Raw genomic sequence first — 26,196 nt, forward strand, 5'->3', positions numbered from 1 at the left:
ACTGTTATAGTATGACTCCTACAGTTATAGTATGACTCCTACAGTTATAGTATGACTCCTACAGTTATAGTATGACTCCTACAGTTATAGTATGACTCCTACAGTTATAGTATGACTCCTACAGTTATAGTATGTGACTCCTAGAGTTATTGTATGACTCCTACAGTTATAGTATGACTCCTATAGTTATAGTATGACTCCTTCAGTTATAGTATGACTCCTACAGTTATAGTATGTGACTCCTACAGTTATAGTATGACTCCTACAGTTATAGTATGACTCCTACAGTTATAGTATGACTCCTATAGTTATAGTATGACTCCTACAGTTATAGTATGTGACTCCTACAGTTATAGTATGACTCCTATAGTTATAGTATGACTCCTACAGTTATAGTATGACTCCTACAGTTATAGTATGTGACTCCTACAGTTATAGTATGACTCCTATAGTTAATGTATGACTCCTACAGTTATAGTATGACTCCTACAGTTATAGTATGACTCCTATAGTTATAGTATGACTCCTACAGTTATAGTATGACTCCTACTGTTATAGTATGACTCCTACAGTTATAGTATGACTCCTACAGTTATAGTATGACTCCTACAGTTATAGTATGACTCCTACAGTTATAGTATGACTCCTTCAGTTATAGTATGACTCCTACAGGTATAGTATGACTCCTACAGTTATAGTATGACTCCTACAGTTATAGTATGACTCCTACAGTTATAGTATGACTCCTACAGTTATAGTATGACTCCTACAGTTATAGTATGACTCCTACAGTTATAGTATGACTCCTACAGTTATAGTATGACTCCTACAGTTATAGTATGACTCCTATAGTTATAGTATGTGACTCCTACAGTTATAGTATGACTCCTATAGTTATAGTATGACTCCTACAGTTATAGTATGACTCCTACAGTTATAGTATGACTCCTACAGTTATAGTATGACTCCTACAGTTATAGTATGACTCCTACAGTTATAGTATGACTCCTACAGTTATAGTATGACTCCTACAGTTATAGTATGTGACTCCTACAGTTATAGTATGACTCCCACAGTTATAGTATGACTCCTACAGTTATAGTATGTGACTCCTACAGTTATAGTATGACTCCTACAGTTATAGTATGACTCCTACAGTTATAGTATGACTCCTACAGTTATAGTATGACTCCTACAGTTATAGTATGACTCCTCCAGTTATAGTATGACTCCTACAGTTATAGTATGACTCCTACAGTTATAATATGTGACTCCTACAGTTATAGTATGACTCCTACTGTTATAGTATGACTCCTACAGTTATAGTATGACTCCTACAGTTATAGTATGACTCCTACAGTTATAGTATGACTCCTACAGTTATAGTATGACTCCTACAGTTATAGTATGACTCCTACAGTTATAGTATGACTCCTACAGTTATAGTATGACTCCTACAGTTATAGTATGTGACTCCTACAGTTATAGTATGACTCCTACAGTTATAGTATGTGACTCCTACAGTTATAGTATGACTCCTACAGTTATAGTATGTGACTCCTACAGTTATAGTATGACTCCTACAGTTATAGCATGTGACTCCTACAGTTATAGTATGACTCCTACTGTTATAGTATGACTCCTACAGTTATAGTATGACTCCTACAGTTATAGTATGACTCCTACAGTTATAGTATGACTCCTACAGTTATAGTATGACTCCTACAGTTATAGTATGACTCCTACAGTTATAGTATGTGACTCCTACAGTTATAGTATGACTCCTACTGTTATAGTATGACTCCTACAGTTATAGTATGTGACTCCTACAGTTATAGTATGACTCCTACAGTTATAGTATGTGACTCCTACAGTTATAGTATGACTCCTACAGTTATAGTATGTGACTCCTACAGTTATAGTATGTGACTCCTACAGTTATAGTATGACTCCTACAGTTATAGTATGTGACTCCTACAGTTATAGTATGACTCCTTCAGTTATAGTATGTGACTCCTACAGTTATAGTATGACTCCTATAGTTATAGTATGACTCCTACAGTTATAGTATGACTCCTACAGTTATAGTATGACTCCTACATTTATAGTATGACTCCTTCAGTTATAGTATGACTCCTACAGTTATAGTATAACTCCTACAGTTATAGTATGTCTCCTTCAGTTATAGTATGACTCCTACAGTTATAGTATGACTCCTACAGTTATAGTATGACTCCTACAGTTATAGTATGACTCCTACAGTTATAGTATGACTCCTACAGTTATAGTATGACTCCTACAGTTATAGTATGACTCCTTCAGTTATAGTATGACTCCTACAGTTATAGTATGACTCCTACAGTTATAGTATGTGACTCCTACAGTTATAGTATGACTCCTACAGTTATAGTATGACTCCTACTGTTATAGTATGACTCCTACAGTTATAGTATGACTCCTACAGTTATAGTATGACTCCTATAGTTATAGTATGTGACTCCTACAGTTATAGTATGACTCCTACAGTTATAGTATGTGACTCCTACAGTTATAGTATGACTCCTACAGTTATAGTATGACTCCTACAGTTATAGTATGACTCCTACAGTTATAGTATGACTCCTACAGTTATAGTATGACTCCTACAGTTATAGTATGACTCCTACAGTTATAGTATGTGACTCCTACAGTTATAGTATGTGACTCCTACAGTTATAGTATGACTCCTACAGTTATAGTATGTGACTCCTACAGTTATAGTATGACTCCTTCAGTTATAGTATGTGACTCCTACAGTTATAGTATGACTCCTATAGTTATAGTATGACTCCTACAGTTATAGTATGACTCCTACAGTTATAGTATGACTCCTACAGTTATAGTATGACTCCTTCAGTTATAGTATGACTCCTACAGTTATAGTATAACTCCTACAGTTATAGTATGTCTCCTTCAGTTATAGTATGACTCCTACAGTTATAGTATGACTCCTACAGTTATAGTATGACTCCTACAGTTATAGTATGACTCCTACAGTTATAGTATGACTCCTACAGTTATAGTATGACTCCTACAGTTATAGTATGACTCCTTCAGTTATAGTATGACTCCTACAGTTATAGTATGACTCCTACAGTTATAGTATGTGACTCCTACAGTTATAGTATGACTCCTACAGTTATAGTATGACTCCTACTGTTATAGTATGACTCCTACAGTTATAGTATGACTCCTACAGTTATAGTATGACTCCTATAGTTATAGTATGTGACTCCTACAGTTATAGTATGACTCCTACAGTTATAGTATGTGACTCCTACAGTTATAGTATGACTCCCACAGTTATAGTATGACTCTTACAGTTATAGTATGACTCCTACAGTTATAGTATGACTCCTACAGTTATAGTATGTGACTCCTACAGTTATAGTATGACTCCCACAGTTATAGTATGACTCTTACAGTTATAGTATGACTCCTACAGTTATAGTATGACTCCTACAGTTATAGTATGTGACTCCTACAGTTATAGTATGACTCCTACAGTTATAGTATGACTCCTACAGTTATAGTATGTGACTCCTACAGTTATAGTATGACTCCTACAGTTATAGTATGACTCCTACAGTTATAGTATGACTCCTACAGTTATAGTATGACTCCTACAGTTATAGTATGTGACTCCTACAGTTATAGTATGACTCCTATAGTTATAGTATGACTCCTACAGTTATAGTATGACTCCTACAGTTATAGTATGACTCCTACAGTTATAGTATGACTCCTACAGTTATAGTATGACTCCTACAGTTATAGTATGTGACTCTTACAGTTATAGTATGACTCCTATAGTTATAGTATGACTCCTACTGTTATAGTATGACTCCTACAGTTATAGTATGACTCCTACAGTTATAGTATGTGACTCCTACAGTTATAGTATGACTCCTACAGTTATAGTATGACTCCTACAGTTATAGTATGACTCCTACAGTTATAGTATGACTCCTACTGTTATAGTATGACTCCTACAGTTATAGTATGACTCCTAAAGTTATAGTATGACTCCTACAGTTATAGTATGACTCCTACAGTTATAGTATGACTCCTTCAGTTATAGTATGACTCCTACAGTTATAGTATGACTCCTACAGTTATAGTATGACTCCTACAGTTATAGTATGACTCCTACAGTTATAGTATGACTCCCACAGTTATAGTATGTGACTCCTACAGTTATAGTATGTGACTCCTACAGTTATAGTATGACTCCTATAGTTATAGTATGACTCCTTCAGTTATAGTATGACTCCTACAGTTATAGTATGACTCCTACAGTTATAGTATGACTCCTACAGTTATAGTATGTGACTCCTACAGTTATAGTATGACTCCTATAATTATAGTGTGACTCCTGCAGTTATAGTATGACTCCTACAGTTATAGTATGACTCTTACAGTTATAGTATGACTCCTTCAGTTATAGTATGACTCCTACAGTTATAGTATGACTCCTACAGTTATAGTATGACTCCTACAGTTATAGTATGACTCCTACAGGTATGTTGACTGAATGGAAACATTGGTCTACCGGAGTCCACTTCTGATGTATGTATGTGTGTGTCAGAATTGATACCCTATTCCCTATTTAGTGCACTACTTTTGAGGCTGTGGGCCCTAGTAGTGTGCTATACAGGGAATAGTGTGCCATTTGGAACGCTGAAGATCATAACCGTACATGACGATCGGTAGTTATTGAATAGACATTTTATTTCAGGTTCCCTGACGTTTCTGTAAATGCTTTTAGAAGATAGATTATAGTTGAGGTTCCAAATTTAATGTCAACAACGTAATGCAAAAATAAGACAAAACTCAGATTTAACAGAGTTGGTTATTACATGGTTCTGTTTGAATTTCCAACAACAAAACATTCCCTTTGTTGATAAACTTTGAATATACAGTACCAGTCAAAAGTTTGGACACACCTACTCATTCAAGGGTTTTTCTTTATTTGTACTATTTTCTACATTGAAGAATAAGAGTGAAGACATAACACATATGGAATCATGTAGTATGAAAAAGTCCTCTCATGAGGACCGCCACAGGAATGGAAGACCCAGAGTTACCTCTGCTGTGGAAGACCCAGAGTTACCTCTGCTGCAGAGGATAAGTTCATTAGAGTTACCTACCTCAGAAATTGTAGCCCAAATAAATGCTTCACAGAGTTCAAGTAACAGACACATCTCAACATCAACTGTTCAGAGGAGACTGTGTGAATCAGGCCTTCATGGTCGAATTGCTGCAAAGAAACCACTACTAAAGGACACCAATAATAAGAAGAGACTTGCTTGGGCCAAGAAACACGAGCAATGGACATTAGACCGGTGGAAATGTGTCTATTGGTCAGGAGTCCAAATTGGACTAGCCGTTTCATTGTGAGACGTGGTGTGGGTGAACGGATGATCTCTGCATGTGTAGTTCCCAACGTAAAGCATGGAGGAGGAGGTGTTATGGTGTGGGGGTGCTTTGCTGGTGACACTGTCTGTGATTTATTTAGAATTCAAGGCACACTTAACCAGCATGGCTACCACAGCATTCTGCAGCGATACGCCATCCCATCTGGTTTGGGCTTAGTGGGACTATCATTTGTTTTTCAACAGGACAATGACCCAACACACCTTCAGGCTGTGTAAGGGCTATTTTACCAAGAAGGAGGGTGATGGAGTGCTGCATCAGATGACCTGGCCTCCACAATCCCCCGATCTCAACCAAATTGAGATGGTTTGGGATGAGTCGGACCGCAGAGTGAAGGAAAAGCAGCCAAAAAGTCCTCAGCATATGTGGGAACTGTTGGAAAAGCATTCCAGGTGAAGCTGGTTGAGAGAATGCCATATATGTTGAATTGTTTAAAACTTTTTTGGTTACTACATGATTCCATATGTGTTATTTCATAGTTTTGATGTCTTCACTATTATTCTACAATGTAGAAAATCGTAAAAATAAAGAAAAACCCTGGAATGAGTAGTTGGGTCCAAACATTTGACTGGTACTGTATATTTTACATAAATACATATATACGTACATACAATGGTATATGCAGGAAAATACATTTAAAGGGTCTTCATATTTTAGTTTGTTTAATATCTAACACTTGTTTTGAGAATGGCTATAGTCAATGGTGGTTCTGGGGTTATGAGGAGGGATGGGTTACAGTATATAGGTCTCGTACACACTCAGGATGAAGGTATGGGTTATGAAGACAGGGAAGGTCTCGTACACACTCAGGATGAAGGTATGGGTTATGAAGACAGGGAAGGTCTCGTACACACTCAGGATGAAGGTATGGGTTATGAAGACAGGGAAGGTCTCGTACACACTCAGGATGAAGGTATGGGTTATGAAGACGGGGAAGTGTCCATACATGCTTATAGGACAGACAGACATTACAGCCTTGATTTAACATGTATTACATCTTCAGCATATATATATATATATATATATATATATATATATATATATATATATATATATATATATATATATATATATATATATATATATATATATATATATATATCATCTATCATTAGATGTAACACTATTAGGTCATCAAGCTGCTTGAGTAAATGTTTGTTATCCAGCTGCATTATAGGGACCCATTCTGATGAATAGCATAAATAAACCTATAGTCACATAAAGCCATCTATATGCACTCTATGGGGACCTTAACTGCAGATGCACCTCTACTGTAGGCACTTTGACTGAGAAGCACTTCCTGTGGTCATTGTCCAGGACAGAGTGTGCACCTTGAAAAGTCTGGAATGTTTATGCTTTCTGATTGGTCAAAAACATGGTATCTGAACAAAGCCAGGAAAAAAAAAGCAGTAAAATCTTTTGGTATTTTTTTTCATTTGTCCACTGTTACAGTCCCAAAATGTTTTGCGTGTCAGCAGTCAAGTTTTCAAGATATTGGATTTTCAAGAAGCAAAGCGTCACCGGCCACATCACCATGACGATGCAAAATACTTCACCATGACGATGCGAAAAACGCTTCATATGATGCAAAATACTTCATCATGATGATGTGGCCGGTGACACTATGCTTCTTGAAAGTCCAATATCTTGAAAACTTGCCTGCTGACACGCAAGTTGATAAAACTGTTTTATTGCCGAAGACAGCAGGATTGCCACCAATCAAATCAATGGTCCCAAATGGTCTGTCATACTTGGAATTCATACTTGGCTTAAAGCCAACGTGAAGTTAAAATGATGAACAGGTTCTCCTTAGGCACGACATTCTTTCTGTTTTACTGTTTGATATTCATAGGCTTTTTAGCCTGTAATCCTAGGGGTGGAATCCAGCCAAGGCCTTAGGATGAGTTGGGTTAAACAGGTCCCAAGCTTTCGGTCAATAGATCAACACACTTGGGAACAGAAAGTTAAAATGATGAACAGGGTTTTGTCCAAAAAGGAACTATATTCCCTATTTAGGGCAGTAGTTTTGATCAGGGCTCATTTAGGACACAGCCCAGGTCTTAGCAGACTACCTACTTGGTGATGTAGACAGAGTGCTCCACTTTGGTCTGGCTCAACAACAGAATACAGTAACACCTGTTGGGATAATAGTGAGGACTAAAATACTTGGGTAAAAGCTATTCAGCCATTTAGAAAGACACTTCTTCCCCATACTGTATGATGACGTTGTAATGTGTTTATAATGACAGGTACTGCAGTGAAAGGTGTTAGAAATCAGGGTGGTTTGTTTCTGTGACACTGTGAGGATGAGATTAGCAGAACGATTCACTGGACAGACACTTCATCATCTTTCAAGTTCACAAGCTACTGTAAGGAGTCCCAAATGGCACCCTATTCCCCATATAGTGGACTAGGTGGCCCTGGGCACTGGTCAAAAGTAGTGCACTATGTAGGGAATAGGGTGCCATTCTCTGGTCAAAAGTAGTGCACTATATAGGGAATAGGGTGCCATTCTCTGGTCTAAAATAGTGCACTATATAGGGAATAGGGTGCCATTCTCTGGTCTAAAGTAGTGCACTATGTAGGGAATAGGGTGCCATTTGAGACAACCGAAGTAAGGCAAGAGGTTCAGTAAGAAAGAGAGGGAATCTAGAGAGCAGGTTATATATTGGAGAGGTGGTTATACATTGGCCAGTTCTTCACATCATCATAGATTAGTCTTTAAATAATTCATGTGGTATCAACATCAACAAAAACATTTTTTTTTACAAAATAGAAAACAAATAACTAACAACCTATCAGAGTCTTGCAATGCCTCTACCCTCTGTTCCGACCCTCAGAGCAAGAAGGCATTAGCTTCTCCTTCTTCTGCATTATACCACCCTGGACTTTATAGTAACATTATAGCTATAGTCCATATCTCCCTGGTCTTTATAGTAACATTAGACCTATAGTCCATTTCCCACCCACCTCATTGGCCCCTGCCTGCCCTCATCCTACCACCCATCTCCTGGCCACCCCTGGGATGGGCTCCACACTGCTGTCCCTCCTGGCTGCAGCCCCACCTAGTTCCAGCCCCAGTCCCTTTCCTCTCCTCTCCTCCTGTCCCAGCTCCAGTCCCTTTCCTCTCCTCTCCTCCTGTCTCCAGCTCCAGTCCCTCTCCTCTCCTCCTGTCTCCAGCTCCAGTCCCTCTCCTCTCCTCTCCTTCTGTCTCCAGCCCCAGTCCCTCTCCTCTCCTCCAGCTCTATCTCCAGTCCCTCTCCTCTCCTCCTGTCTCCAGCTCCAGTTCCTCTCCTCTCCTCCAGCTCCAGTTCCTCTCCTCTCCTCCAGCTCCAGTTCCTCTCCTCTCCTCTCCTCCAGCTCTAGCTCTAGCTCCAGTCCCTCTCCTCTCCTCCTGTCTCCAGCCCCAGTCCCTCTCCTCTCCTCCAGCTCCAGTTCCTCTCCTCTCCTCCTGTCTCCAGCTCCAGTCCCTCTCCTCTCCTCCTGTCTCCAGCTCCAGTTCCTCTCCTCTCCTCCAGCTCCAGTTCCTCTCCTCTCCTCCTGTCTCCAGCTCCAGTCCCTCTCCTCTCCTCCTCTCCTCCAGCTCCAGCCCCAGTCCCTCTCCTCTCCTCCTGTCTCCAGCTCCAGCTCCAGTTCCTCTCCTCTCCTCCAGCTCCAGTTCCTCTCCTCTCCTCCTGTCTCCAGCTCCAGTCCCTCTCCTCTCCTCCTCTCCTCCAGCTCCAGCCCCAGTCCCTCTCCTCTCCTCCTGTCTCCAGCTCCAGCTCCAGTCCCTCTCCTCTCCTCCTCCTCTCCTCTCCTCACACCACTGAGTGATCATTGTTTTGTTTCCCTCCACTCAGCACGGTGTGATTAATAGAGGAGGCTGAGCGGTCAGAGCCCTCGGCTGCCGTCCCGTTAACGTTCTCCTGGCGCTGGCAGCACAGGATCTGCTTGAAGGTGGCACTCATCTCCTTGTCCCGGTAGCTGTAGATGATGGGGTTCATAGCAGAGTTAAACTCAGCCAGAAGCAGGAAGAACTTCTCAAAGTCCAGGACGTTACAGTTGGCACAGAACACATCAAGGAGGAGGAGAACCAGGCCTGGAGTCCAGCACACGATGAACGCACCTGGAGGAAGAGAGGAGAGGTTAGATTTAAGCCTGAAAGATCAAATAAGGAGAATAAATATATCTAATACAGTTTTCATGTTATTTTCTATATATTAATGACATAAGGATTCTATCGAAACAGGATAAACGCCCATGTCACGGGCAAAATGGTCTGGGCATCATAACTGTTTTTAGAGACGGATCAACATGTTTTAACTGGTGAGGGTCGGGTGAGGTTGTGTTCCTCTAAGCGGGAGGTCAGCTTGGCTTCTTATATGGTGTTGAGTAAAGCTTAAACCATGTATTTAGATTGTAGGTAGGTATTGTAGTTAGGTATTGTAGGTAGTTTATCTAGGTAGTTATTGTAGGTAGTTATTGTAGGTAATTGTTGTAGGTAAGTATTGTATTCGGCTGAGCCCGGTGAAGCACGAGGCTAGCTAACCCGCTACCTGGACCAATAAAGCTAGCTAGCTAGCGGGTAGCTACTGGTAACTATTAGCAACTGTGGATAGTTGTTTCCAATGTTATTTCACACTTAAGAGTACCTGTAATTATGCCAGCTAGCTACCTACCATTCAGCTGTTTTTCTAACCTCATTATCTGAAGCGTTAACGTTAGGTAGTTAGTAGCTAATGTACTCGAAATGTAGCTAGCTTGTTGCTACCTGGATAGCTAACTAAACAATAGCTGGAACGACCTAGCTTTAATATTTGGAGACGCTTTCTCTCCGTTGGGACAGACGCGAACTGGCTGAATCGATTCAGTGGGTAGCTTTGCATTTAACTGGCTAACAGTAGCTACTAATGGTAAGTTATAACCTACATTTATTTTTGTTTTGTTTTTACATACTGGTAACCAGAGTCATTCAAGGGAATTTGGGACATGGGTGACTAGTTAATGTTAGCTTGGCTCTCTCTGTGTGTTCGTGCCGTGGGAGGAGGGGTTGGTTCGTTGGCAGAGAGCAATGGCTAGCTAGTATCTTATTAGGATAAAGACCTCCTCCATTCCTGCCATTATTGAAAGAGATCGTGATACCTCACATCTCAAAATAGGGTTACTTAATGTTAGATCCCTCACTTCAAAGGCAGTCATAGTCAATGAACTAATCACTGATCATAATCTTGATGTGATTGGCCTGACTGAAACATGGCTTAAGCCTGATGAATTTGCTGTGTTAAATGAGGCCTCACCTCCTGGTTACACTAGTGACCATATTCCCCGTGCATCCCGCAAAGGCGGAGGTGTTGCTAACATTTACGATAGCAAATTTCAATTTACAAAAAAAAAATGACGTTTTCATCTTTCGAGCTTCTAGTCATGAAATCTATGCAGCCTACTCAATCACTTTTTATAGCTACTGTTTACAGGCCTCCTGGGCCATATACAGCGTTCCTCTCTGAGTTTCCTGAATTCCTATCAGACCTTGTAGTCATAGCAGATCATATTCTAATTTTTGGTGATTTTAATATTCACATGGAGAAGTCCACAGACCCACTCCAAAAGTCTTTCGGAGCCATTATCGACTCAGTGGGTTTTGTCCAACATGTCTCTGGACCTACTCACTGCCACAGTCATACTCTGGACCTAGTTTTGTCCCATGGAATAAATGTTGTAGATCTTAATGTTTTTCCACAAAATCCTGGACTATCGGACCACCATTTTATTACGTTTGCAATCGCAACAAATAATCTGCTCAGACCCCAACCAAGGAGCATCAAAAGTCGTGCTATAAATTCTCAGACAACACAAAAATTCATTGATGCCCTTCCAGACTCCTTCTGCCTACCCAAGGACGTCAGAGGACAAAAATCAGTTAACCACTTAACTGAGGAACTCAATTTAACCTTGCGCAATACCCTAGATGCAGTTGCACCCCTAAAAACGAAAAACATTTGTCATAAGAAACTAGCTCCCTGGTATACAGAAAATACCCGAGCTTTGAAGCAAGCTTCCAGGAAATTGGAACGGAAATGGCGCCACACCAAACTGGAAGTCTTCCGACTAGCTTGGAAAGACAGTACCGTGCAGTACCGAAGAGCCCTCACTGCTGCTCGATCATCCTACTTTTCCAAATTAATCGAGGAAAATAAGAACAATCCAAAATTTCTTTTGATACTGTTGCAAAGCTAACTAAAAAGCAGCATTCCCCAAGAGAGGATGGTTTTCACTTCAGCAGTGATAAATTCATGAACTTCTTTGAGGAAAAGATCATGACCATTAGAAAGCAAATTACGGACTCCTCTTTGAATCTGCGTATTCCTCCAGGGCTTAGCTGTCCTGGATCTGCCAGACTCTGCGAGGGCCTGGGATCGGGAGAGACACTTAAGTGTTTTAGTACTATATCTCTTGACACAATGATGAAAATAATCATGGCCTCTAAACCTTCAAGCTGCATACTGGATCCTATTCCTACTAAACTGCTGAAGGAGCTGCTTCCTGTGCTTGGCCCTCCTATGTTGAACATAATAAACAGCTCTCTATCCACCGGATGTGTACCAAACTCACTAAAAGTGGCAGTGATAAAGCCTCTCTTGAAAAAGCCAAACCTTGACCCGGAAAATATAAAAACTATCGGCCTATATCGAATCTTCCATTCCTCTCAAAAATTTTAGAAAAAGCTGTTGCGCAGCAACTCACTGCCTTTCTGAAGACAAACAATGTATACGAAATGCTTCAGTCTGGTTTTAGACCCCATCATAGCACTGAGACTGCACTTGTGAAGGTGGTAAATGACCTTTTAATGGCGTCAGACCGAGGCTCTGCATCTGTCCTCGTGCTACTAGACCTTAGTGCTGCCTTTGACACCATCGATCACCACATTCTTTTGGAGAGACTGGAAACCCAAATTGGTCTACACGGACAAGTTCTGGCCTGGTTTAGATCCTACCTGTCGGAAAGATATCAGTTTGTCTCTGTGAATGGTCTGTCCTCCGACAAATCAACTGTACATTTCGGTGTTCCTCAAGGTTCCGTTTTAGGACCACTATTGTTTTCACTATATATTTTACCTCTTGGGGATGTTATTCGAAAACATAATGTTAACTTTCACTGCTATGCGGATGACACACAGCTGTACATTTCAATGAAGCATGGTGAAGCCCCAAAATTGCCCTCGCTAGAAGCCTGTGTTTCAGACATAAGGAAGTGGATGGCTGAAAACGTTTTACTTTTAAACTCGGACAAAACAGAGATGCTTGTTCTAGGTCCCAAGAAACAAAGAGATCTTCTGTTAAATCTGACAATTCATCTTGATGGTTGTAAAGTCGTCTCAAATAAAACTGTGAAGGACCTAGGCGTTACTCTTGACCCTGATCTCTCTTTTGACGAACATATCAAGACTGTTTCAAGGAACAGCTTTTTTCCATCTACGTAACATTGCAAAAATCAGAAATTTTCTGTCCAAAAATGATGCAGAAAAATTAATCCATGCATTTGTTACTTCTAGATTAGACTACTGCAATGCTCTATTTTCCGGCTACCCGGATAAAGCACTAAATAAACTTCAGTTAGTGCTAAATACGGCTGCTAGAATCCTGACTAGAACCAAGAAATTTGATCATATTACTCCAGTGCTAGCTTCCCTACACTGGCTTCCTGTTAAGGCAAGGGCTGATTTCAAGGTTTTACTGTTAACCTATAAAGCGTTACATGGGCTTGCTCCTACCTATCTTTCCGAGTTGGTCCTGCCGTACATACCAATACGTACGCTACGGTCACAAGACGCAGGCCTCCTAATTGTCCCTAGAATTTCTAAGCAAACAGCGGGAGGCAGGGCTTTCTCCTATAGATCTCCATTTTTATGGAACAGTCTGCCTACCCATGTGAGAGACGCAGACTCGGTCTCAACCTTTAAGTCTTTACTGAAGACTTATCTCTTCAGTAGGTCATATGATTGAGTGTAGTCTGGCCCAGGAGTGTGAAGGTGAACGGAAAGGCTGGAGCAACGAACAGCCCTTGCTGTCTCTGCCGGGCCGGTTCCCCTCTCCACTGGGGTTCTCTGCCTCTAACCCTGTTGCAGGGGCTGAGTCACTGGCTTGCTGGTGCTCTTTCATGCCGTCCCTAGGAGGGGTGCGTCACTTGAGTGGGTTGAGTTACTGACGTGATCTTCCTGTCTGGGTTGGCGCCCCCCTTGGTTTGTGCTGTGGTGGAGACCTCTGTGGGCTATACTCGGCCTTGTCTCAGGATTGTAAGTTGGTGGTTGGGGATATCCCTCTAGTGGTGCGGGGGCTGTGCTTTGGCGGAGTGGGTGGGGTTATATCCTTCCTGTTTGGCCCTGTCCGGGGTTTCTTCGGATGGGGCCACAGTGTCTCCGGACCGCTCCTGTCTCAGCCTCCAGTATTTATGCTGCAGTAGTTTATGTGTCGGGGGGCTGGGGTTAGTTGGTTATACCTGGAGTACTTCTCCTGTCTTATCCAGTGTCCTGTGTGAATTTAAGTATGCTCTCTCTAATTCTCTCGTTCTCTCTTTCTCTCTGAGAACCTGAGCCCTAGGACCATACGTCAGGACTACCGGGCATGATGACACCTTGCTGTCCCCAGTCCGCCTGGCCTTGCTGCTATTCCAGTTTCAACTGTTCTGCCTGCGGCTACGAAACCCCTACCTGTCCCAGACCTGCTGTTTTCAACTCTAAATGATCGGCTATGAAAAGCCAACTGAGAGACCTGAGCCCTAGGACCATACGTCGGGACTACCGGCCGTGGTGACTCCTTGCTGTCCCCAGTCCGCCTGGCCTTGCTGCTATTCCAGTTTAAACTGTTCTGCCTGCGGTTATGGAACCCCTACCTGTCCCAGACCTGCTGTTTTAAACTCTAATGATCGGCTATGAAAAGCCAACTGAGATTTATTCCTGATTATTATTTGACCATGCTTGTCACTTATGAACATTTTTGAACATCTTGGCATGGTTCTGTTATAATCTCCACCCGGCACAGCCAGAAGAGGACTGGCCACCCCTCATAGCCTGGTTCCTCTCTAGGTTTCTTCCTAGGTTTTGCCTTTCTAGGGAGTTTTTCCTAGCCACCGTGCTTCTACACCTGCATTACTAGCTGTTTGGGGTTTTAGGCTGGGTTTCTGTACAGCACTTCGAGATATTAGCTGATGTAAGAAGGGCTATATAAAATAAAATTGATTGATTGATAGTATGCTAACTATTCTAGCTAACTAACTGGCTGAATAAGTTGACGACGTACTCAATCAAACTGTCAAAAGGAACCCAAAACTTTACACAACGTTTGACACGGACACAAATTATCGGCTTGGCGTGTTAACACACTAGTGGTTTGTTGTAACCGAGTATTGGTGCTAAACCGTGTTATTGGAGGCTGGCATGCTAGTTGGCTATGGCATCATAGGATTCGGTGCCCTGGACGGTTTTCACGGAATAATACTGTACCAAGTTAGCTGAATAAAATAAGTTAGAGTCTATTCCTAGAAAACATTGAACCGCTGTAGTTTACAATAATTATAATTTCTAAAGTGGAAGTTGGGAGAGTTATATTTGAGTGTTTCAGTGAAACGTAAGTGAGGGAGGCCCCGCTCTCTCGCTTTCCCAGATGTTTAGTTCATTTCATTCCAATCTCCTTTGCATTATTGTAGCCTTTCTCTGTAGCCTGTCAACTATGTGTCTGTCTATCCCTGTTCTCTCCTCTCTGCACAGGCCATACAAACGTTTCACACCGCGTGGCTGCTGCCACTCTAATCTGGTGGTCCCTGCGCGCACGACCCACGTGGAGTTCCAGGTCTTTGGCAGCCTCTGGAACTGCCGTTCTGCGGCCAACAAGGCAGAGTTCATCTCAGCCTATGCTACCCTCCAGTCCCTCGATTTCTTGGCGCTGACGGAAACATGGATTACAACAGAAAACACTGCTACTCCTACTGCTCTTTCCTCGTCTGATCATGTGTTCTCGCATACCCCGAGAGCATCTGGTGGAGGAAAACTAGACTCCCTGCAGACCTGTCATCTTTTCACTCCCTCCTCTCTACATTCTCTTCCTCTGTTTCCGCTGCTAAAGCCACTTTCTACCACTCTAAATTTCAAGCCTTTGCCTCTAACCCTAGGAAGCTCTTTGCCACCTTCTCCTCCCTGCTGAATCCTCCTCCTCCCCCTTCCTCCTCCCTCTCTGTGGATGACTTCGTCAACTATTTTGAAAAAAAGGTTGACGACATCCAATCCTCATTTGTTAAGTCAAATGACACCGCTGGTCCTGCTCACACTGCCATACCCTATGCTTTGACTTCTTTCTCCCCTCTCTCTCCAGAAGAAATCTTGCGACTTGTGACGGCCGGCCGCCCAACAACCTGCCCGCTTGACCCTATCGCCTCCTATCTTCTCCAGACCATTTCCGGAGACCTTCTCCCTTACCTCACCACGCTCATCAACTCATCCTTGACTGCTGCCAATGTCCCTTCCGTCTTCAAGAGAGCGAGAGTTGCACCCCTCCTCAAAAAACCTACACTCGATCCCTCCGATGTCAACAACTACAGACCAGTATCCCTTCTTTCTTTTCTCTCCAAAACTCTTGAGCGTGCCGTCTCTAGCCAACTCTCCTGCTATCTCGCTCAAAATGAACTTCTTGATCCAAACCAGTCAGGTTTCAAGACTTGTCATTCAACTGAGACTGCTCTTCTCTGTGTCACGGAGGCTCTCCGCACTGCTAAAGCTAACTCTCTCTCCTCTGCTCTTATCCTTCTAGACCTATCCGCTGCCTTTGATACTGTGAACCATCAGATCCTCCTCTCCACCCTCTCCGAGTTGGGCATCTCCGGCGCTGCTCACTCTTGGATTGCGTCCTACCTGACAGGTCGCTCCTACCAGGTGGCGTGGCAAGAATCTGTCTCCGCACCATGTGCTCTCACCACTGGTGTCCCCCAGGGCTCAGTTCTAGGCCCCCTCCTATTCTCTCTATACACCATGTCACTTGGCTCTGTCATATCCTCACATGGTCTCTCCTATCATTGCTACGCAGACGACACACAATTAATTTTCTCCTTTCCCTCTTCTGATAAACAGGTGGCGAATCACATCTCTGCATGTCTGGCAGACATATCAGTGTGGATGTCGGATCACCACCTCAAGCTGAACCTCAGCAAGACGGAGCTGCTCTTCCTCCCGGGGAAGGACTGCCCGTTCCATGATCTCACCATCACGGTTGACAACTCCGTTGTGTCCTCCTCCCAGAGTGCGAAGAGCCTTGGCGTGACCCTGGACAACACCCTGTCGTTCTCCGCTAACATCAAAGCGGTGACCCGATCCTGCAGGTTCATGCTCTACAACATTCGCAGAGTACGACCCTACCTTACACAGAAAGTGGCACAGGTCCTAATCCAGGCACTTGTCATCTCCCGTCTGGATTCCTGCAACTCACTGTTGGCTGGGCTCTCTGCCTGTGCCATTAAACCCCTACAACTTATCCAGAACGCTGCAACCCATCTGGTGTTCAACCTTCCCAAGTTCTCTCATGTCACCCCGCTCCTCCGCACACTCCACTGGCTTCCAGTTGAGGCTCGCATCTACTACAAGACCATGGTGCTTGCCTACGGAGCTGTGAGGGGAACGGCACCTCTTTACCTTCAGGCTCTGATCAGACCCTACACCCAAATGAGGGCACTACATTCATCCACCTCTGGCCTGCTAGCTCTCCTAACTCTACGGAAGCAGAGTTCCCGCTCAGCCCAGTCAAAGCTATCCACTGCTCTGGCACCCCTATGGTGGAACAAGCTCCCCCACGACGCCAGGACAGCGGAGTCACTACCACCTTCCGGAGACACTTGAAACTCTACCTCTTTAAGGAATACCTGGAATAGTATAAAGTAATCCTTCTACCACCCCCCCCAAAAACATTTGGTTGTCATATCCTAAGTTGAATGCACCAATTTGTAAGTCGCTCTGGATAAGAGCATCTGCTAAATGACGTAAATGTAAATGTAGAACGTGCACGTACACTTCACATGAACATTTCTTAAAGCAACAGCGTTCAACTAGAAGAGCACATTAGTGAGCACAACAATAACAACATCATTCCAACCAGTTTCTCCTTAATGTCGTTAGTCCGACCTTCATATACTGGTGAGGAGGAGAGGATTGGTCAGAGAATGGGACTGCTCAGTGAGGATTGGTTGGTTAGAGAATGGGACTGCCCAGTGAGGATTGGTCAGAGAATGGGACTGCCCAGTGCGGATTGGTTGGTTAGAGAATGGGACTGTTCAGTGAGGATTGGTTGGTTAGAGAATGGGACTGCCCAGTGAGGATTGGTTGGTTAGAGAATGGGACTGTTCAGTGAGGATTGGTTGGTTAGAGAATGGGACTGCCCAGTGAGGATTGGTTGGTTAGAGAATGGGACTGTTCAGTGAGGATTGGTTGGTTAGAGAATGGGACTGCCCAGTGAGGATTGGTTGGTCAGAGAATGGGACTGCCCAGTGAGGATTGGTTGGTCAGAGAATGGGACTGCTCAGTGAGGATTGGTTGGTCAGAGAATGGGACTGCCCAGTGAGGATTGGTTGGTTAGGGAATGGGACTGTTCAGTGAGGATTGGTTGGTTAGAGAATGGGACTGCCCAGTGAGGATTGGTTGGTTAGAGAATGGGACTGCCCAGTGAGGATTGGTTGGTTAGAGAATGGGACTGCTCAGTGAGGATTGGTCAGAGAATGTGACTGCCCAGTGAGGATTGGTCAGAGAATGGGACTGCCCAGTGAGGATTGGTTGGTCAGAGAATGGGACTGCCCAGTGAGGATTGGTTAGAGAATGGGACTGCCCACTGAGGATTGGTTGGTCAGAGAATGGGACTGCCCAGTGAGGATTGGTTGGTCAGAGAATGGGACTGCTCAGTGAGGATTGGTTGGTCAGAGAATGGGACTGCTCAGTGAGGATTGGTTAGAGAATGGGACTGCTCAGTGAGGATTGGTTGGTTAGAGAATGGGACTGCCCACTGAGGATTGGTTGGTCAGAGAATGGGACTGCTCAGTGAGGATTGGTTAGAGAATGGGACTGCTCAGTGAGGATTGGTTGGTTAGAGAATGGGACTGTTCAGTGAGGATTGGTTGGTTAGAGAATGGGACTGCCCAGTGAGGATTGGTTGGTCAGAGAATGGGACTGCCCAGTGAGGATTGGTTGGTCAGAGAATGGGACTGCCCAGTGAGGATTGGTTGGTCAGAGAATGGGACTGCTCAGTGAGGATTGGTTGGTCAGAGAATGGGACTGCTCAGTGAGGATTGGTCAGAGAATGGGACTGCCCAGTGAGGATTGGTCAGAGAATGGGACTGCCCAGTGAGGATTGGTTGGTCAGAGAATGGGACTGCCCACTGAGGATTGGTTGGTCAGAGAATGGGACTGCTCAGTGAGGATTGGTTAGAGAATGGGACTGCTCAGTGAGGATTGGTTGGTTAGAGAATGGGACTGTTCAGTGAGGATTGGTTGGTTAGAGAATGGGACTGCCCAGTGAGGATTGGTTGGTTAGAGAATGGGACTGCCCAGTGAGGATTGGTTGGTCAGAGAATGGGACTGCCCAGTGAGGATTGGTTGGTCAGAGAATGGGACTGCCCAGTGAGGATTGGTTGGTCAGAGAATGGGACTGCCCAGTGAGGATTGGTTGGTCAGAGAATGGGACTGCTCAGTGAGGATTGGTCAGAGAATGGGATTGCTTAGTGAGGATTGGTTGGTTAGAGAATGGGACTGCCCAGTGAGGATTGGTCAGAGAATGGGACTGTTCAGTGAGGATTGGTTGGTCAGAGAATGGGACTGTTCAGTGAGGATTGGTTGGTCAGAGAATGGGACTGCTCAGTGAGGATTGGTCAGAGAATGGGACTGTTTAGTGAGGATTGGTCAGAGAATGGGACTGTTCAGTGAGGATTGGTTGGTCAGAGAATGGGACTGCCCAGTGAGGATTGGTTGGTTAGAGAATGGGACTGCCCAGTGAGGATTGGTTGGTTAGAGAATGGGACTGCCCAGTGAGGATTGGTTGGTCAGAGAATGGGACTGCCCAGTGAGGATTGGTTGGTCAGAGAATGGGACTGCTCAGTGAGGATTGGTCAGAGAATGGGACTGCCCAGTGAGGATTGGTTGGTCAGAGAATGGGACTGTCCAGTGAGGATTGGTTGGTCAGAGAATGGGACTGCCCAGTGAGGATTGGTTAGAGAATGGGACTGCTCAGTGAGGATTGGTTGGTTAGAGAATGGGACTGTTCAGTGAGGATTGGTTGGTCAGAGAATGGGACTGCCCAGTGAGGATTGGTTGGTTAGAGAATGGGACTGCCCAGTGAGGATTGGTTGGTCAGAGAATGGGACTGCCCAGTGAGGATTGGTTGGTCAGAGAATGGGACTGCCCAGTGAGGATTGGTTGGTTAGAGAATGGGACTGTTCAGTGAGGATTGGTTGGTCAGAGAATGGGACTGCCCAGTGCGGATTGGTTGGTCAGAGAATGGGACTGCCCAGTGCGGATTGGTTGGTTAGAGAATGGGACTGTTCAGTGCGGATTAGTTTGTTAGAGAATGGGACTGTTCAGTGAGGATTGGTTGGTTAGAGAATGGGACTGTTCAGTGAGGCCAGAAATCAGTCTGACAGACTCCCCCTCAAAAAAAATGATTTATTGAATGACTCAGTATGTATAAAACATTTATATTAGTGACTCAGTAAGTATAAAACAACTACAGTACCAGTCAAAAGTTTGGACAGAGTGTGCAAAGCTGTCGTCAAGGCAAATGGTGGCTATTTGAAGAATCTAAAATATTAAATATATTTAGATTTGTTTAAAACTTTTTTCGCTACTACATGATTCCATATGTGTTATTTCGTAGTTTTGATGTCTTCACTATTATTCTACAATGTAGAAAATAGTAAAAATAAAGAAAACCCTTGAATGAGTAGGTTTGTCCAAACTTTTGACTGGTAGTGTATATGAGACACAAGTATATGTCTGAGTTTCAAATCTCCTCTCTATGAAGTTAGATTATTCTATAGAAACAGGAAACAAACAGTTTGTCTGTTCTACTGTATAGATATGTAATAAACCTGTCATAAATCCACGTTATCTCTGTAAACGCTTGGTACTTTATCTGACCACTCTTAATCCACAGATGAAACCTTGTAGTTTCCAACCTTGTATTCCAAGTCCAGTAATGACAGATTTCTTAAACAAACTTCCAGAACTTCTCATGAGCAGCCGGTGTGTCTATACGTCTGATGATTCACTAACCCAAATGGCATCCTCTAGGCTCATAGGGCTCTAGTCAAAATTAGTGCACTATAAAGGGTGTCATTTAGGACGCACTCAGATAGTTAGTAGCTCTCTGCTAAGGACATGTCATCTCCTTGGTGTCTCTAACTTAATATTATCCTCCTCTTATCTCCGTCTAAAGACAACAACACGTCCTTGACCTTCCTTCACAGAGTGGGTGCCAGAGTGTGAAACACAGCAACAACATTTACACAGCTACAATTTTACTTCTATCAACATGACGTTCCGATTATATCCATTATCAAAACGCAAGACAAAAGACTATCCATGTTTTTGCTGCTGAAAATCTCTGTTTTAAAAAATAACAATATTCAGACTCCAGATGGGATTTTGCAAAAGAGCAGATATTTAGTGAAAGCTGTTTTTTATTCTGTGTGCAGCTGCTCAGCCTGGCGGGGCTCTACCTCATGTCTCAGTTATGCAGAGAGAGAGAGACTCTCAGGAGTTAGATGATCTCTACAAGCTGTTAGAGAGCAGCGCAGGGTTACGAAAGGGCTCTGTGGAAAGGGTTCTTCACAGAACCCAAAAGGGTTCTTCAAAGGGTTCTCCAACCGAGAACAACAACTTAGAGCAGGGAAACAGGAAAAGCATCGCTATGCTTTAGATAATCATGTTTAATTTCCTCCTGGAAGCCTGGTGCTTTATGCCGTATTCCCCCAGGGGTGATTCTATCTGCCCTGTAAATAAATATATAATTGAAGGGCAGAAAGGCTGATGTTCTTGACAGCCTCTGAGCTGTGGGATGTAAATATTGAGAGAGCGAGAGAGAGAGAGAGAGAGAGAGAGAGAGAGAGAGAGAGAGAGAGAGAGAGAGAGAGAGAGAGAGAGAGAGAGAGAGAGAGAGAGAGAGAGAGAGAGAGAGAGAGAGAGAGAGAGAGAGAGAGAATCTGAACGCTTCTCCCTTCGTAGTTACTGGTTCCTGGGAAGTCGTGGGAAAAGGATGGGGGCTAATTTATACCAGACGATAGGGATGAACAGAGACTATTTAAAACCCAACACAACCCTAACACACCCTAGAGGAAGATAGCCTGTTAAAACCTAACACGCATCCCAGAGAAAAGAACCCAACACTCACCCCAGAGAAAAGAACCCAACACTCACCCCAGAGAATAGAACCCAACACTCACCCCGGAGAAAAGAACCCAACACCAACACTCACCCCAGAGAAAAGAACCCAACACTCACCCTAAAGAAAAGAACCCAACACTCACCCCAGAGAAAAGAACCCAACACTCACCCCAGAGAAAAGAACCCAACACTCACCCCAGAGAAAAGAACCAACACTCACCCCAGAGAAAAGAACCAACACTCACCCCAGAGAAAAGAACCCAACACCAACACTCACCCCAGAGAAAAGAACCCAACACTCACCCCAGAGAAAAGAACCCAACACTCACCCCAGAGAAAAGAACCCAACACACCCCAGAGAAAATAACGCAACTGTCACGACTTCCTCCGAAGCTGCCTTCTCTCCTTGTTCGGGCAGGCTTCGGCGTTCGTCGTCACCGGCCTTCTAGCCACTGCCGCTCCTCATCTCATCATTCCATTTGTTTTGTCTTGTTTATTACACACAACTGGTTCATATCCCTGTATAAGTACCTGTAGAAGTGTTCACTCTGCCCCCTTGTCTTTGTGTGTGATTGTTTATTGTGTTTATTGTGGAGGAGAGAGAAGCTCGGTGGAGCTCCGTGTATTTTGTATCGCCCGGGATTATTCACCCTGTGCCTTGTTTTTATGCATTACTGCGTAACTCTGTGGTTCAGAATAAATCCTGTTATTCTGTGATTTACCCTCCTGCACCTGACTCCTTCAAAATCACCTCATCACAGAATCACACACCCGAACATGGAGTCAGCAGGAGAGGAGCACCTGCCTGGAGTCGTGGCACGGGTCCTGGAGCATTCGACTATGCTAACCAGCTTGGGAGAAGCGATGGATCGGGTTCTCCAGGTCGTCCAACGCCTGGAGAGGAGAGGACACGATCTTTTGGGACCAGCTGACCGACCCGATCCAGCCACCCACTCCCCAGCACCCAGAGAGATTGACATATCTCGACCATGGGATTTTGACGGGACAGCTGCTCTCTGCCAGGGATTCCTCCTACAAATGGATTTATACTTCTCGACCATCAGCCCGGCTCCATCGGAGTGGGAGAAGGTGTCCGCCCTCATCTCCTGCCTCTCGGGGAAAGCCCTGGAGTGGGACAACACGGTCTGGAGTGAAAGAGTAGCCTCGGACAACTACGGGGAGTTCGCTCGACTCTTTTGGGCCGTCTTCAATCACCCGCCTGAAGGTAGAGAGGCAGGTCCACCTGAGGCAGGGGACGAGGACCGCACAGGACTTTGCCCTGGAGTTTCGTAATCTAGCAGCTAGATCCGGGTGGATGGAGCGGGCCCTCATCGACCACTTCCGGTGCCATCTACGAGAGGACGTCCGAAGGGAGCTAGCCTGCCGGGATACCACGTTGTCTTTCGATAAACTGCTGGACATGGCCATCTGGTTGGACAACCTGCTGGCTTCTAGAGGACGTCCTGGATCACGAGATGATGGAGCTGGGTGGAGCTGCGACCCGGGAGAGCAGAGGACGACAGCGCCAGTGTCACTCTTGTGGCACGGGAGGACATTCTGCTGCACGCTGTTGTCGGCATTCTTTTGGGTCTGGAGGCGGTGGTAGGCAGGGCACTCTCGCATCACCCCAGGTATCCAACACCCACACTTGTTCAGAGCCCTCTGCTGCGCACTGTACCTTACACACCCACTTTCCTGATTACACGTAGTGTAAGGTGCTGGTCGATTCAAGCGCAGCTGGGAACTTTATGGACAGGTCATTTGCACATAGTCTAGGCAGTACATTGGTTCCCCTATCCATTCCACTCCCCATCAGAGCACTTGACAGTCGACCATTAGGGTCAAGGTTCGTTAGGAAAGTTACAGCACCAGTCACTATGGAAAGGGCCTTCCCCAAACTGTGGACACAATGTTGGAAGCACAGAATCGTCTAGAATGTAATTGTATGCTGTAGCATTTAGATTTTCCTTCACTGGAACTAAGGGGCCTAGCCCGAACCATGAAAAACAGCCCCAGACCATTATTCCTCCTCCACCAAATTTTACAGTTGGCACTATGCATTCGGGCAGATAGCGTTCTCCTGGTATCCGCCAAACACAGATTAGTCCGTCGGACTGCCAGATGGTGAAACGTGATTCATCACTCCAGAAAACGCGTTTCCACTGCTCCAATGGCGGTGAGCTTTACACCACTCCAGCTGATTCTTGGCATTGCGCATGGTGATCTTAGGCTTGTGTGCGACTGCTCGGCCATGGAAACCCATTTCATGAAGCTCCCGACAAACAGTTATTGTGCTGACGTTGCTTCCAGAGGCAGTTTGGAACTTTGTAGCGAGTGTTGCAACCGAGGACAGATAATTTTTACGTGCTACGCGCTTCAGCACTTGGCGGTCCTGTTCTGTGAGCTTGTGTGGCCTACCACTTCGCGGCTGAGCCGTTGTTGCTTCTAGATGTTTCCATTTCACAATAACAGCACTTACAGTTGACCGGAGCAGCTCCAATGATGGTGAGCTTTACTCCACTCCAGCTGATTCTTGGCATTGAGTTAAATAAAGGTGAAATAAAAATAAATAAAAGTACGGCTTAAAGCCCAGCTCTGAGGAGTGTAAAGTGGTCCTATGGACAGATACTCCAATCTCCGCTGTGGAACTTTGCAGCTCCTTCAGGGTTATCTTTGGTCTCTTTGTTGCCTCTCTGATTAATGCCCTCCTTGCCTGGTCCGTGAGTTTTGGTGGGCGGCCATCTGTTGGCAGGTTTGTTGTGGTGCCATATTCTTTCCATTTTTATATAATGTATTTAATGGTGCTCCGTGGGATGTTCAAAGTTTTGGATATATTTTTATAACCCAACCCTGATCTGTATTTCTCCACAACTTTGTCCCTGACCTGTTTGGAGAGCTCCTTGGTCTTCATGGTGCCGCTTGCTTAGTGGTGTTGCAGACTCTGGGGCCTTTCAAAACAGGTGTATATATACTGAGATCACATGACAGATCATGTGACACTTAGATTGCACACAGGTGGACTTTATTTAACTAATTATGTGACTTCTGAAGGTAATTGGTTGCAATAGATCTTATTTAGGGGCTTCATAGCAAAGGGGGTGAATAGATATGCACGCACCACTTTTCCGTTATTTATTTTGTATAACTTTTTGAAACAAGTCATTTTTTTTCATTTCACTTCACCAATTTGGACTATTTTGTGTATGTCCATTACATTAAATAAAAATACAAATCAATTTAAATTACAGGTCGTAATGCAGCAAAATAGGAAAAATGCCAAGGGGGATGAATACTTTTGCACTACCCACTACCCTGGCATTACAAGCTCTACCAGCTGAGCTACAGAGGAGTTCTTTCCCCTGGAGCTAAAAGCTGAGCTGGTTCTTTGTGGTGAAAGCCACCATCCCACTCTGACAAGTGAAAAAGCCTCCACTGTGACCAAGTATATGTTTCTCAACCAGCCTGTGGCTTTTTCATTTAGACAAACCAAAGCATTTCACTTCTATTGCGATGTACACGGTCTATTGCCAAATGGCATCGTTTTCCCAACATAGTGCAGTACTTTTGACTATATAGGGAATAGGGTACCATTTGGGACACACCCTGTAGAATGCACATGATTAACAAGATATATTCAAGGCAGCAGCTACTCTTCCTGGGGTTTATTATGGATCCCCATTAGTTCCTGCCAAGGCAGCAGCTACTCTTCCTGGGGTTTATTATAGAGCCCCATTAGTTCCTGCCAAGGCAGCAGCTACTCTTCCTGGGGTTTATTATGGATCCCCATTAGTTCCTGCCAAGGCAGCAGCTACTCTTCCTGGGGTTTATTATAGATCCCCATTAGTTCCTGCCAAGGCAGCAGCTACTCTTCCTGGGATTTATTATGGATCATTAAGGCATTTACATGACATATAAAACAAAATATAAAACAGTATATCATATAACATTATTACACCACTACATATCTACAATACAAAATGTATAATACCACAATACAACAATATTACAATGTATGTGTGTGTACTAGCGTGTGTGTGCCTGTGTGTGTGTGTGTGTGTGTGTGTGTGTGTAGTTTACAATGTTTTTAAAATCAGATTTTACTGCTTGTGTGAGTTACTTGCCGTGCTGCTCTGTTCTGGGCCTATGTCCCTCTTTGTAGCTCTTGACCTTATGGCATTAGACCAAGTGCGACGGAACTACAGTGGCTTGTGAAAGTATTCACCCCCCTTGGCATTTTTCCTATTTTGTTCCCTTACAACCTGGAATTAAAATGGATTTTTTGGGGGGTTTGTACCATTTGATTTACACAACATGCCTACCATTTTGAAGATGCAACATAT

At 44.1% G+C, this 26,196-nt stretch overlaps 1 protein-coding gene across 1 annotated transcript in view; it reads right to left on the reverse strand.

Moving 5' to 3' along the window:
- Positions 1–9,203: 9,203 nt before the first annotated feature.
- lpar1 (lysophosphatidic acid receptor 1) overlaps positions 9,204–26,196 on the reverse strand; it is a 113,267-nt gene continuing 96,274 nt past the window's right edge. The window contains exon 3 of the mRNA XM_041885242.2: positions 9,204–9,580. Coding sequence (XP_041741176.1) covers positions 9,273–9,580 — 308 coding nt within the window. The 3' untranslated portion in view covers positions 9,204–9,272. The remainder of the gene's footprint in view (positions 9,581–26,196) is intronic.

Source organism: Coregonus clupeaformis, chromosome 9, assembly GCF_020615455.1.
Source record: "Coregonus clupeaformis isolate EN_2021a chromosome 9, ASM2061545v1, whole genome shotgun sequence".
In the NCBI taxonomy this organism is placed as follows: domain Eukaryota; kingdom Metazoa; phylum Chordata; class Actinopteri; order Salmoniformes; family Salmonidae; genus Coregonus; species Coregonus clupeaformis.